The sequence below is a fragment of the Mustela nigripes genome, chromosome 10, assembly GCF_022355385.1.
Source record: "Mustela nigripes isolate SB6536 chromosome 10, MUSNIG.SB6536, whole genome shotgun sequence".
Lineage (NCBI taxonomy): Eukaryota > Metazoa > Chordata > Mammalia > Carnivora > Mustelidae > Mustela > Mustela nigripes.
In genome coordinates this window covers 9515222-9530969 of record NC_081566.1, presented here as the reverse complement: position 1 = coordinate 9530969, position 15748 = coordinate 9515222, and the positions used below count along the sequence as shown (strand labels likewise).

The 15748-nt window shown below is 38.9% G+C and overlaps 1 protein-coding gene across 1 annotated transcript in view; it reads right to left on the bottom strand.

Moving 5' to 3' along the window:
* The window catches only part of CATSPERE (catsper channel auxiliary subunit epsilon), a 146329-nt gene that overhangs the window by 113573 nt on the left and 17008 nt on the right, over positions 1–15748 (bottom strand). The window contains exons 3-5 of the mRNA XM_059414005.1: positions 15529–15602; positions 15162–15231; positions 12739–12809 (exon numbers count right to left, since the gene is read on the bottom strand). Of these exons, the coding sequence (XP_059269988.1) occupies positions 12739–12809; positions 15162–15231; positions 15529–15602 (215 nt within the window). The remainder of the gene's footprint in view (positions 1–12738; positions 12810–15161; positions 15232–15528; positions 15603–15748) is intronic.

Genomic DNA, 15748 nt, shown 5'->3' with positions numbered 1-15748 from the left:
TTTATTGGCTAATTGATGCACAGTGCCCAGGACATTATTATATATAAAACAAATGAAGATATTTGGGGAATCAGTAAATATGGATGAGGTGAGTGTCTGAGACCATATAAAGAAAACAATATTTCATATGTTCAATCTGATTTTAGAAAAAAAAAATAAAATAAGTAATATAAATCTACAAAGGCAAATGTGCTGAGTTCACAAGTATTAAGTTGATCAAAAAGCTCCATAGCTCCAGGGCTGGTATGTCTGCCCTGTGTTATGCTACTTTTCAGAGGTGCAGGAGGTAAGAACAGAAGTGTATCACTGAGTTACCTATCTGTAAAGGAATATTTATAGGCAAAAGGATAACTGTACTGATATGAGAAAGGCCTTATTTCATATTAAGTCTAAATTATTATTGTAAAAGTAAAAGTAACCTTGTAGAGTGATAGTATCAGCTGACGTTAAAGTAATAACCTGATTCCCATGGAAGATAAGCAACTTTCTGTTGGATCTTTTATCATTTGCTTAGCTTTCTTGAGTTGGTGCACACACTTAAGTGTAAAGTGAGAAGGGGCCAAGGAAAGAAACCTGAGTGGTGCTGACATTTAAGGCAAGGAGAGATTATAAAAAGCCAAAGAAAGAAACTGGGAAAGGGTCATTATAGAAATAGGAAAAGCTGATGTCACCAAGATGGTGCAGTAGGGAAGCCAGCCTCTGTCCCCCACAAAATCAAGAATTAGACAGCTATCTACAAACAGTTCTGGATGCTTAAGAGTCAACTTAAGAAACTTCAACATAGTGGAACAAAAACCTGAGAACAACTGCAAAAAAAAGGAAGAAAGAATGCTTCATTTTGTCCCGATCCCCCCATCCACCAACCTGACACTGCTCAGTGCCAAGAGGTAACTCACTGACCAGAGAGTTCCCCTCCCCAGGAAAGGGAGAGGGACCAGCTTCTCCAGTCTTTCTGGGTATTTCCATGAAGGACCTGCTTTGGTTTCACCCACCCAGGGACCAACAGAGCTGAGATGTATAGAGATGACTAGGAACAAGGAAGAAGGGCAGGGGCCGCCCAGTATCAGCGACCAGGGTTCCCGGTGACTTGCTCTTTACAGAGGACCTGGCGACTTTCCCCATAGAAGAAACCAGTGATCAGTACAGCCACCATGGATCCCTGTGGATTTCACTGGTTTTTAACCCACAGGTTTTTGCATTTGCAGATCCCAGCTGCTTGTGTGCCTTCTCATTCCCTTCCCCTCACCCGTGCCAGAGAATGGGATCCACACAGGCAGCTAGCCCCTGCCTCTGCAGCTGTGCTAGTGCAAGAGGCAGCTTTGAACCCCACCCCTTGTGGGTGTCTGGGGTTAGCTTCTCCAAATGTGCACCTATAGGCCCCCCAGCCCGACTTCCATTACTTGTTCTGCTACCGTGAGCATGTCTGTGGTAAACCCTGCAGCTGTTGGAATGCATCCCAATGGTCAAGGCTCTCAATGCTGTTTGTGAGCCCAGACCTGGCCCTGTCTCCTCTCACTGGCCTCCACTACTGTGCCAGCATCTATGGTGAGACACCACAGCCAAGGAGAGCACATAGATGGTCAGGGCTCCTACAGCTGCTAGTGTGCCTGCATTCACCTGGCCCTTGCCCTCAACACAATGTGCATGTCTGAAACTGACCCCTACCAGTACACAAAAAACTACAGTAGGCCCCCACATCTGAGTATGTACATACCACTGGCTTGGGCCACTAGCACTTCCTGCTCTGGCCCCTAGTCCCTGGAGCTGGAGTTGCTACTGAGAACCCTACCAGCCCTTGCAGTGACTATGGAGACTACACCATACTCACCAACTACCACACAGTTGCTGATGCTATGGACCCCACTGGTCTGGGCTAATGAGACATTATGGCTCCCAGAACCCAAAGATGCCGCATGCCCCTGTCATGCCTTACCTCATGAGACCTGGGGTCATAATATGCTCTATCCTGGGGTGAAGGTTTTCCTTAGCAAAATCAGTCTTCCAAAGTTTGGAAGAGGTGACTGCTTTTTCAGATATGTAGAGACTTATGTAAAGCTAAAGGAACATCAAGAATCAGGTTATCCCGACACCACCAAAGGAACACAATAAAGTCCAGTAATGGATCCCCAAAATGGAAAGAAGTACCCTAAAAAGGAATTAAAAATAACAGGTCTAAAGATGTCCAGAGAGGTATAAGAGAACAAAGATCAACAATTCAATGGAATCAGAAAAACAGTAGAAGAACAAAATGAGAAGTTCAAAAATAGAAAACATAAAACAAAACAAAACAAAACCCAGAAATTTTGGAGCTAAGGAACGCACTGACTACACTGAAAGATTTACAAGAGAGCCCCAACAGTAGACTGGACCAAACAGAAGAAAGAATCGGTGAACTCAAAGGCAGATTATTTGCAATAACCCAGTTCAGAAAATAAAATAATAATAATAATAAAAATGAATGACCAAAGCCTGTGAAACTTATGGGATACCATTAAGAGACAATCTAAGCATCACTGAGGTCTCAGAAAGGAAGAGAAGAAACCTAAAGATAAAATGGCTGACAACTTCCCAAAAGTAGGAAAAGATTTGATATTCAAGTCCATAAGGCTGTCACCCCAAAATTTTAATCAAAAATTTTGGTCTCCACAACCATTATAATAAAACTATCTAAAACCAGAGACAAAAACAGAATTTAAAGCACCAGGAGAAAAACAAAATCCTCTCATACAAAGGAATGCCCCTTAGCTAAATAGTGCATTTCTCAGCAGAAATTTTATGTGTTAGTCAAGCAGGAGAGGATATATTCAAAGTACTAAAAGGAAAAACTGCTAACCAAGAACACTTGCCCAGTGAAACTGCCCTTCAGAAATGAAGGCGAGATAAAGACCTTCCCAAACAAATAAAAGTTGAGGGGGTTTATCACCACTAGACTTGCTTTATAAGAAATACTGAAAGGAGTTCTCCAAGCTGAAATAAAAGACCTCTAAGAAGTAAAAAGAAACTATGAAAATATATAACACACTACTACTAGGTAAGTATATAGTGAGATTCGGAATAAGTTAAAATCTTAACAAGGTGGTGTGTTAGTCATTTACCGTTAGTACAAAGGTTAAAGGACAAAATTATCAAAAATAGCTCTAGCTACAGTAATCTGATAACGGATACACAACATAAAGAGATGTAGAGTTCTGGGAGGACGGCAGAGTCAGAGGATCCCGAGCTCACTACATCCCACAGACACACTGAGATAACAGCCACATGAGTGCAACTAACATAGAAAATGACCCAAAGACTGGCAGAACATATATTCCACAGTTAATCACAGAGGTGAGGCCAAATCGAAAGGGTAGAAGGGGCAGACACGTAGCTGGGAGCCAAACACTTTGGAGAGATTAACCACAAACAGGAGGGACCACAAGCATGGCGAAGCAAGAGCATCCAACTCCACACCGGGCACCCCAGGTATGGGGCACCCAAACTGGGAAGACAAGGATCCATGACATTTGGCTCTAAAAGCCAGTGGGGCTCAATTTCATGAATTTTTATAATCAACAGGGCTTACCTCTGAATACTATAAAAATCAGGGTGCTTAGCTCCAGGCAAGCCAGAAGGCAATAGGAAAGAGAAACCCCACCCTTAAAGACCCAGCATAATAAATCACCCAGCCACAATACAACCTAGAAGCAGCAATTTGGAAAGGGCCTGAGGTATATGGTAGATTTATTTACTGAGGTGTGGATTTATTTACTAACCTCCGAATGTGTGCTGGAGGGGCAGGGAGGATCTTTAGGAGACTTCTCCAAGAACAAAAGAGCTGGTAGGCACCATTTCCCCGCCCCCCCCTGCCCCCACCCCCGCCCGCACCACCGAACACACTGCACACATGTTGCTAACACGGCGCGCTCTGTCTCCACGCTCTTCTGAGTCTCCACTCCATCCCATCCACCTCACTTGGCGTCCCTTCGAAGTGGCTCCTGCCCCACCAAACCTTGCAAAAGCAGTCTTGGCAGGGACAAGTGACTTTCCAAAGTGACTCCACTCTTGGGGAGAGAGGAAGAGAACCCCCCCCCCCACACACACACACGTTCCCATAGTCCCAGCTGAACCTTGTCGTTGGCAGTGTAGAATGAGTGCCCTACTGGTCACCGTCACTGCATCGCCAGCACATGTACTGGGGGAAGGCATCCTTTCTGAGTGTGCCTCCACTTACCAACAAAACACTCTCAGGGGCAGCACAGGAAGAGAGTCCTGCAGTTCAGTGTGACTGCAGCACCCGCAGAAAGACTGGGGGCAAACTTTGAATCTCATTGTCAAGTTCACCCACCAACAAGAGCCTCCCAAGGGACAGGCAGGGAGAGCACCCTTCAGGCTGGTGAGGGAGCAGCCCTAGCAAATGGAAAGGAGGCAGGCAACTGGTCTAACTGCCAGATCCACCCACCAATGAAGGCCTCTCAGGACAAGGCAGGGTGGGTGTCCTGTAGGTTGGGGAGACCACAGCTGAGGGTAGGCATCCACTCTCACTTCTGAAACTACCAAACTGCAAGCCCGCAGTGGCTCCAGATTGGTCCTAAAGAACAAGGGACAGAATAAGGCCTAAGTCCCACTGGGTACACCCACAAAAGGCAAAAGTGGGCCAATGCAGCTGACTGGACTGAAGGCAAATGTGGCTCAGCCACAACAGTAGGGCACACACGACCCACACAGGAGACATCCCTGAAGTGCCTGGTAATGGCGAACCTAATGGTGGCAACCACAAATCAAAAACCATTAATAGACACATAATAAATGAAGAGAATGGGATCCAAGCACATTGCTAAAGAAAGCCATCAAACAACAGGGGGATTGAGCAAAAGGAAAAGGAAGGAACCAAGAGGAACTACAAAAACAACCATAAAGTAAGTAACAAGCTGGCAGTAAGTACACACCTACCAATAGTTACTTTAAATGTTAAAAAAAAAAAAAAAAAAGGTAAGTGCTCCAATCATTGGTGTCAAAAGACACAGGGAGACTGAAAAGATAAAAAGGTAAGATGCATCTATATGCTACCTACAGCAGACTCACTTTAGACACATGCAGACTGAAAGTGAAGGGATGGAAAAACCTTTATCATGCAAATGGAAAAAGAAAGCTGAGGTGGCAGTACTTATATCAAACAAAATAGACTTTAAAACAAAGACTAACAAGGGGCTCCTGGGTGGCTCAGTCAGTTAAGTGTTTCCCTTTGGCTCAGACCACGATCCCAGTGTCCTGGGATTGATCCCCGAGTTGGGGTCTCTGCTTGACAGGGTGTTTGCTTCTCCCTCTCCCTCTGCCTGCTGCTCCCCCTGTTTGTACTTGCTCAATCTCTTTCTTTTTGTCAAATAAATAAGTAAAATTTTAAAAAAGAAAAAACAAAGACTAACAAGAGAGAAAGAAGGACATTGCATCATGATAGAGGATACAATCAAAAAGAGGACATAACAATTGTTAATATTTATGCACCCAATATGAGAGTACCTAAGTATAGAAAGCAACTATTAACAGACATAAAGGAAGAAACTGACAGTAACACAGGGACAGAAGGAGACCTTGACACCTCACTTACATCTATGGGTAGGTCACAGAGACAGAAAAGCAACAAGAAAACAGTGGCTTTGAATGACACATTAAACCAGATGGATCTATCAGATGTTCAGAACACTTCATTCCAAAACAGCAGAATACCCATTCTTTTCAAGAGCCTGGTGCACATTTTACAAAATAGATCACATGTTAGACAGCAAATCAAGTCCCAATAAATTAAAAAAAGACTGAAATCATATCGTGCATTTTTCATGATCACAGTGGTATGTATGAAACTAGAAATGAATCACAAGAAAAAAATCCAGAAAGGACACAAATACATGGAAGCTAAGTAATATACTACTGAACAATAAATGTTTCAATAAAGAAATCAAAGAGGAAATTAAAAAATATAAGGAGACAAATAAAAATGAAAACACAATGGTCCAAAATCTTTGGGATGAAGCAAAATCTGTTCTAACAGACCTAACTCAAAAAAATAAGAAAGATGCCAAATAAACATGCCAACCTTACACCTAAAGGACCTAGAAAAAGAAGTACAAAGCACAAAGCCAGTAAAAGAAAGAAAATATTAAGATTAGAGCAGAAATAAATAAAATCAAGACTAAAAAACCAATAGGATAGATCAATAAAATCAGGAGCTGGTTCTTTGAACATATCAACCAAATTGATAAGCCTTTAGCTGGAGTCATCAAAAGAAGAGACAGACACATACGCATACACGGAGGGAGAGAGGAGAGAGAGAGAACTGAAAATCAGAAAAATCAGAAATATAGGAAGAGAATTAACATCCAGTATCAAAGAAATACAAAGAATTATAAGAGAATATTATGAAAAATTATATGCCAATAAATTGGACAACCTAGAATGGATAAATTCCTAAAAACATAACCTTTCCAAAACTGAATTAAGAAGAAATAGACAATTTCAACAGACCAATTACTACACTGAAATTGAATCTGTAATTAAAAAAAACTCCCAAAGACAAAAGTCCAGGACAGATAGCTTCACAGTGAATTCATGGTACTTCACGGTAAATTCTACCAAACATTTAAAGAAGTAATAGCTATTTTTCTCAAACTATTCCAAAAAATAGAAAAGGAAGAAAAGTGTCCAAATGCATTTGAGGCCAGCACTGCCCTGATACCAAAGCAGATAAAGACAAAAGAGAACTACAGGCCAATATCTCTGCTTACAGATGTAAAAATTCTCAACTAACAAATCCAATAATACATTTAAAAAATTATTCACCACGATCAAGTAGAATTTATCCTGGGATGCAAGGGTGGTTCAGTATTCACAAATCAATCAACATTACATATCACATTAACAAGAGAAATGATAAAAACCATATCATCATCTCAACGGATGTAGAAAAAGCATTTGACAAAGCATAACATTCATTTATGATAAAAACTCTCAACAAAGTAGATTTAGAGGGAACATACCTCAGCATAATAAAGGCCATTTATGACAAACCCATAGCTAACGTAATACTCAATGGTGAAAAACTGAAAGCTTTCCCTCCAAGGTCAGGAACAAGACAAGGATGTCCACTCTCATTGCTTTTATTCAACAGAGTACTAGAAGTCCTGGGCACAACAATCAGACAAGAAAGAGATCAAAGGCATACAAATCAGCAAAGAAGAAGTAATACTGTCAATATTTCCAGATGATATGACACTACATACAGTAAACCCTAAAGACTCCACCAAAAAGTATTAACGAATTCAGTAATGTTTCAGGATACAAAATTAATATACAGAAATCTGTTGCATTTCTAAACAGTAATCATGAGATAGCAGAAAGAAAAATTAAGAAAATAATCCCATTTATAAATACAACCAAAAATAATAAAATATCTAGGAATAAACTTAACCAAGGAGGGGAAAGACCTATGCTCTGAAAACTGTAAAACACTATTGAAAGAGATTGAAAAGGACACAAATACATGGAAAGGTAGCCCATATTCATGGGTTGGGAGAACCAATATTGTTACAATGTCTACACTACCCAAAGCAATCTACAGATTTAGTGGAATCACCATCAAAATACCAACAATGTTTTCCACAGAACTAGAACAAACAATCCTAAAATTTGTGTGGAACCACAAAAGATTCCAAATATACAAAGCAATCTTGAGATAGAAGAGCAAAGCTGGAGGTATCACAATTCTAGATTTCAAGATATACTACAAAGCTGTAGTAATCAATACAGTACGGTACTGGCACAAAAACAGACTCACAGAGCAATAGAACAGAACAGACAGCCTAGAAATAAACCCATGCTTTTATGGTCAATTATTTTTGACAAAGGATGCTAAAATATACAATGCAGAAAGGATAATCTCTTCAACAAATAGTGCTGGGAAAACCGGACAGCTACAGGTAAAGGAATGAAACTGGACCACTTTGTTTTACCATACACAAAAATAAACTCAAAATGGATTAAAGACCTAAATGTGAGACTTGAAACCATAAAACTCCTAAAAGAAAACACAGGTAGTAATTTCTTTCTTATCAGCAGTAAAACATTTTCATAGATATATCTCCTTAGTTGAGGAAACAAAAGCAAAAATAAAACTATTGAGATTACATCAAAGTAAAAAGCTTTGACACAGCAAAGGAAACCATCAACGAAATAAGAAGGCAGCCTACTGAATAATAGAAGATATCTGCAAGTGATATGTCCAGTAACAGTTATAACTAAAATATACAAAGCAATACAAACAGTAATATCCAAAATATTAAATAACCTAACACCATAAAAATCCAAATAATTCCATTAAAAAATGAGCAGAGGACCCAAATAGATATATTTCCAAAGAAGACGTATGGATGGCCAACAGAGAGACATGAAAAGATGTCCAACACCATTAATCATCAGGAATATGCAAATCAAAACCACAATGAGATATTGCCTCACATCTGTCAGAATTGTTAGAACAAACAGCTCAAAGTTAGCAGAAAAATAGAAATAACAAAGATCAGGGGCACCTTGGGTGCCTCAGTCGTTAGGCATCAGTCTTCAGCTCAGGTCTTGATCCCAGGTCCTACAATTGAGCCCTGCATCAGTCTCCCTGCTCAGTGGGAACCCTGTTTCTCCCTCTCCCACTCCTTGTTCCCTCTCTTGCTGTGTCTCTGTCAAATAAATAAATAGAATATTTTTAAGAAGAAAGAAAGAAAAAGCATAGTTATTGGAAAGGGATAAACAAAACCACCATTATCTGCAGGTGATGTGATTTGTAAAAATTAGGTTGTGGAATATAAAAATTAATATTCTATACAACAGGAAGGTCTGGTTAGAAAATGCAACTTTAAAAAATTGAGTATAGGGACGCCTGGGTGGCTCAGTTGGTTAAGTGGCTGCCTTTGGCTCAGGTCCTGGGATCGAGTCCCACATCGGGCTCCTTGCTCAGCAGGGAGCCTGCTTCTCCCTCTGCCTCTGCCTGCCTCTCTGTCTGCCTGTGCTCACTCACTCTCTCTCTGACAAATAAATAAAATCTTAAAAAAAAAATAAAAAAATAAAAAATTGAGTATAATATCAACAAAATTATAAAGCATCTTGGAATAAGTCTAACAAAGATGTCCAGGCACTTACATGAAAAACTATAAAATTTTATTGGCAGACATGTAAAAAGACCTAAATAAATGGGAGTTATATATTATTCTTGAGCTGAAAGACTCTTCAAATTGATTAAAATATTTAGACCAATTATAAAAATCCCTACTAAAGTTGTTGTGGAATTTGACAAACCAATTCTAAAAAATCACAGGCAGTTAAAATGGGCCCAGTACATAGCTAAGAGATGCCTGAAGAAGGTCAAGAGTTAGGTTCAGAGTCCGGTACTGGCACTGCCTCTTATCGAGATTTGCAAATGAAACCGTAGTAATAAAGATAATGTAGTATTGATTTAAGGAGCATAGCCAGCTGGGGAGAAACCTGCATTCATGGAAAACTGATTTATGACAAGGTAGGTATTATTGGTAAATACCTTATTTAATAACTGGGTCTGGTAAAATTAATTATTCATGAAAAAAACCCATAAAATTGGATCCCTATTTCAAAGCACATGCAAAAACTAATTCCAGATGGATTAAGAACTTTCAGAAAACAACGTAGAAGTCTATTTTTACAAACTTGGAGGAAAAGATTTCTTAAATTGATTTAAAAATTCACAAACACATTAAGGTTAAGAGTTGATAAATTCTACAACAGGAAGGATATTAGTTATCAGTAGAGTCATAAGAAGTGAAAAGTTGCATAAACTAGGATAAAATTCTTTCAAGATACATGTTGAAATGTATAGATAATGTCCTAGTAATTAAAATGCAATGAAATCTTATAAATTATTATGAAACATAAAAATAAAAAATGGGTAAAAATATTCATTTAACAGAAAGGGAAAAAAAATTCCTCATGAATAACTGAAAATATGCTCGATAGTTATCAGGGAAATGCAAAAAAGCACAATGGCATAATTTCACACCTACCAGACTGACAAATTAAAAAATCAGATTATATTAAGAGTTGGTGAGGATATGGCCCAATGGTAACTTCTATCCACAGCTGGTGGAGGCTACGTAGATTAGAACTATCTTTTCAAAAAGAAATTGGGCACTAACTAGTAAAGCTGAGCGAATGCATATCCTACTTTTAGTCGGTTCTACCTGTAGGTCTATATCCTAGAGAAACTTTGATTTATGTGCATTAGAGTGGTACGTCCTAAGCAGTAATGTACAAACAATGTCTATAGGATCTTGTTAAAATGCACAAAATGATTTAGGAGCTTGGGAATGAAGCCCCAGATTCTGCATTTCTTTCTTTCTTTTTTTAAGGTTTTATTTATTTGACAGGCAGAGATCACAATTAATCAGAGAGGCAGACAGAGAGAGAGGAGGAAGCAGGCTCCCTGCTGAGCAGAGATCCCAATGGGGCTCGATCCCAGGACCCCGAGATCATGACCTGAGCCAAAGGCAGAGGCTTTAACCCACTGAGCCACCCAGGTGTCCCTCTGCATATCTAAGTAACAGATTTTAAGGTTCCCATCATGTTCTATTTCTTCACTTGTGTGATGACTACTGGGGTACTAGTTTCATTTTATTCTTTAAATGGTATTTTTACAGGGGACAGACTATGAACATTTCTACCACCTATGTAATAGGAAAACACTTAGCTCCCTCTGAGTTCTCTCTTCTTGGGTTTGGATTTTACTTTCACAATCCATAACCAGATCAGGGTAATCTGGAGGCTCATCTCTTTCACCAGCTCTTGGGGCTCAGTGTGTGTGAGACTGGAGATGTGGGAAACTGGCTATAAATGCCTTTTTTTTTTTTTTTTTTTTTTTTTTTGCAGATTCTCTTTTCTGATGGTCCCATGGTCCCTACCTGGGGGAAGCAGAAAATAGCCCATTTGGCCAGAAAAGCAGGTTCTATTCTCTAGTTCAGCTGCACCAGGAATTTTTATCTCCACATTTTCCATTGTCTATATTCCAGTTGGTTCAAAATCCATAGGAGAAAGCTGGTAATGTAATAAATACTTTTAAAATTAATGCCCACAAACATAAAACCCTCCCTGAATCTTAAATAATGATGACTGCACAGAATGAAGGCTTATGTATATCTCTTTTTAATGTCCTTGTCTTCACTCTATGAGCGCCCCAAAACTCTGATGCTGTCTTTATTTCTGTTAATTTTTTTTAAACATTTTTATTTATTTATTTGACAGAGAGAAATCACAAGTAGATGGAGAGGCAGGCAGAGAGAGAGAGAGAGGAGGAGGAAGCAGGCTCCATGCTGAGCAGAGAGCCCGATGCAGGACTCGATCCCAGGACCCTGAGATCATGACCCAAGCTGAAGGCAGCAGCTAACCCACTGAGCCACCCAGGCGCCCCTACAACAACTATGCTTTCTTGAAGATACGAGTATCTTGACTGATTCTGCCTGGGTCATGTGTCAATCCTCACCAAATCACTGTGGCCCCGGAAACGTGAGTGTGTGGAGTTAGTACCATATAAATCACATGAAATTAATTTATCACAGGATAGGGGAGGGATAGTTCTCCCAAAGGAAAGAAAGTTGGGTAGACAAAAAGAAATAGACACATCACAGTCTTCTGGAGAGCCGGGACGCGTAAGACAGTTGTTTGTATTCTATACAGGATATTGTTCTATACAGGATATTGCCTTGACTTTGACAGTAAAAAATATTTGGATTCACTGATGCTTTTAAGTGTCAAACAATTTTGTAATGCAGTTAATTATCTTCCCTTGTTCCAGTTTTCCCTTTTTTTTTTTTTTTTTTAATTTTTTTGACAGAGAGAGAGAGACATCACAAGTAGGCAGAGAGGCAGGCAGAGAGAGAGATGGGAAGCAGGCTCCCTGCAGAGCAGAGAGCCTGATGTGGGGCTGGATCCCAGGACCCTGAAATCAGGACCTGAGCCAAAGGCAGAGGCTTAACCCACTGAGCCATGCAGGTGCCCCCAGTTTTCCCTTTTTAGTTATGTTCACTCACTCTCATGTTAAAATGGGTTTGAGAAACTATCCAAAACAAAGAGCATCCTTTTGGAACAGTGTGTATATAATGAAAATCAAAGAGCCCAGTAGCCTAAAAACCAGTCAAATCCCAGTGCTATCTTTTAGTAGCTGTATATTTTTATACAAATTATTTAACCTATCCAAACTCACTTTTCCTTGTTTATAAAATAACAATAATAATACTTACAGTCATGTGTTTGTTATGAAAATTGAAAGAGATAATTTACATAAAGTCTGAACATTAGAATTGTAATGTTCAAATGGTTTCTACTGTTACTTTTAATGTTTATTCCCCAACAGTAGTTTGGCATCTTATTTGAGGATATCTTGATTGGTAAGTGAAAAGTTTATATGAAAATAATAATGCAAATAATCCGTTTGTGGTTAATTCAAAGTTAAAGCTAAGCACTCTTTTTAAAAAAAATATTCTATTTATTTGAGAGAGAGCGAGCGAGCACGAGCAGGGGGAGGGGCAGGGGGAGAAGCAGACTCCCTACTGAGCAGGGAGCCCAACTTGGTACTCAATCCCAGGACCCTAGGATCATGATGAAGGCAGACGCTTAACTGACTAAGCCATCCAGACACTCGAAGCTAAATACTCTTAAAAAGCTTTGTATTCAATATTACATTACATTACTTACATAACTTTAAGATACCACAGAAAACACATATGGGAACTGTCCACAGACAAATTGCGTTCTTCTTCTGTATCCTGAAAGAAAATGGAAAATAAACTAAGATATATAAATGTAACTTTAAAATAAATACACATTTGGATACAAGCATAGGAGTCACAGAGGAACTAAATTAAATATCTAAGATCAGAGGAAGTAAAATGAACAAACTTCAGAATGGAACTAATGAATATTCATATAATACTAGTTCTATTCTTTAGCTACTCTTTGTAATTAAGAATTTACTATCAGGAGTGACAAATTTAGCGTATTGTTTCTGTTATATTTGTCTTTGTGAAATAATGAAACATGTATATATGTGTCTTTTTACCCGGTTCCTGCTAATATTCAGTCTCTGACTCTGGTGCCTGATGCTTCAGTCCTATAGTTCTTATAATCTCCCAAATGACCAGAGGGTCTGACATAGAGCTTTCTTTTGTTCTAATGAGGCAATCCTGGGTGGCCTCCTGGATGGGAACTGGTCCCTTTGAAGGCCACACCATCATTAGAAGCTTGGAACTTTTAGCTCAACCTCCCACCCTCTGGAGAGGGGAGAGGAACTAGAAAATGAGTTAATCATTGATCATGCTTATGGGATGAAGCCCCTGTAAAAATCAGAGTGCTTCCAGGTTGGTAAACGCGTCCACTGGCAGGTTGACGCAGCCCAACTCCACGGGCCAGAAACTCCTGTGCTCGGGGCCTTTCCAGACCTTGCCTTAGGCACCTCCTTTCTGGCTGTTCATTTGTATCCTTTATCATCTTTTATTATTATAACCAGTAAATGGTTTATTGTATTTATATTTATAGTATTTATTATTTATTTATTATTATAACTGGTAAATGTTTCCCTGAGCTCTGTGTGCTGTTCTAGCACATTTTTGAACCTGAAGACAAGGTTGTGGAAACCTTGGTTTATAGCCAGTCAGTCAGGTGACAAACTGGAACCTGCAATTGGCATGTGAAGTGGGACAGTCTTGCGGGACTGAGCCCTTGACTGGTAGGATGTGAAGTTACTCCATGCAGAAGATGCCAGAACTCTGACTCGTAGGATATTCCGCTGGTGTCAGAAACAGTCCGCCTGGAAACCAACCCCCACACCACATCTGCTAACAGAAGTGCTCTCTGTGAGTGCGTAAAGGAAAACAGTGAGTTTTCATAGACAGTCTTGCTCACGGAAAACACAATTCAATTAATTTTCTTGTTTAATGGTTCTGAATCAGAGATGATTTTGCTCACCAAGGATACTGGAGACAATTTTGATTGTTGTATCTGAGTGCTTTTGACAGTATTTCAAAAGTCACATGTACATCCTTAAAGGTTGTAAGATCTGATGAGACCATACATAAATGGCAAAGATATTCTTATATATGTATGTTTGTCTGGACAAAATTTCTATATAACATTTCACATTTGGGCTTCCAACATACGACCGGAGCGAAAGGAGTAAGCCTTTACTTGTTTGGGAATTTTGCCCATGAACCTGGTGAATATTCATAAACTCAAAAGCCAAATTCAACTATTTTTCAATCTATAAGTTTTGAAAAAATGAATTAATATTCAGCTGGCCTCTCCCATAGCACTCTACTTATTATCTGAAAATAAAGATTATTCATTAAAAAGAAGGCACAAGCACCAAAATAAAGAAAAGATTTGTCACATGGAGTCTCTCCAGCAATGGCTTTGGACACACTTTTGTGGGAACATCACGTATGAGGTGCATGGCCAGTATCTGTTACTAATTAGCAGAGAGCCAATGTTTTTAATGCTTAACTCTTTCTTTTTTTGTAACAAGAGAGGATTCAACATCACTCTCATGTATTTGCATTCACATATGCTTTCTTGAAGAAATTATCATAAAAACAAACTTGACAAAGATGGCTTTTAATCCAGAGAATTGTCATAAAAGTATATAACATAAGACTCACTAGGTAGGGAGTACTATTATCATTAAGATGGTAACTGGGGCTTTAACATACTTGGTGAAAAGGCTAAGATAAAAATCACATATCATTTTATAACTGAATTTTTAAATATTTATTTATTTATTTGAGAGAGCACACAGAGGGAAAGGGAGAGGGAGAAGCAGACTCCCCACTGAGCTGGTACACCCCCCCTCCAATATGGGGCTTGATCCCAGGACCCTGGGATCATGACCTGAGCCAAAGGCAGATGGCTAACCAACAGAGCCACACAAGCACCCATCATTTCTTAACTTACAATCTGCTATGAGATATACCTGAAAATTGTCATATTGACAATTTAAAAATACCTCTGATTTATACTTAACACTTCTACTATTTAAAACAGGTTGAAAGCTCAAAATAAGGAAAATAAAATGCAACAGAGACACTTATGCAAGATTTAATAACTTGTCTTTAAAACCAACTTACTGGGCCAATAAGAAGTGGTCTTATAGTCTGAATACCAGGAGAAGAACAACGCAGTTCTGTCTTGGGAGAGCTAGTATTTAAAAAGAACAGGGAGATAAATAAGCATAGATACATACAAGATTAGTAAAAATTCCCGTATTGCTTTTTAAGTCTAAAAACATCAGTTGTATGTTAACAAGAAAAATTAAAAATATAGCAATATTTTACTTTTACTTTTCAAAGAGATTTTTGTCTTTCTTTTCACATCTATGTAATGGGAAGAAATTTACGTTCAATCACAGCCTTGGATCTGAACATCCACAGTATATGAATATGTTTTTATGTGTAAATGCATGCTTTATGTTGATATTCACAGCAAAAATTTTACCTTTTATTTTTTACAGAACAAGTTGCTGGCACACTCCACTCAGAAAATAATGTTCCTTCATACTCTAACTTAATCTAAAAAAGAAGATAAAATAGTTCAAACAAAAGTCTTCTCCAAAATTTTTATCTCAATGCTCTGATGGAGGGCTCAATTTCCTGGGTCCTTACTATTAAAAAAAAAAAAAAAAGAATAACTAAAATTTGATTCCTTTACAATTTTA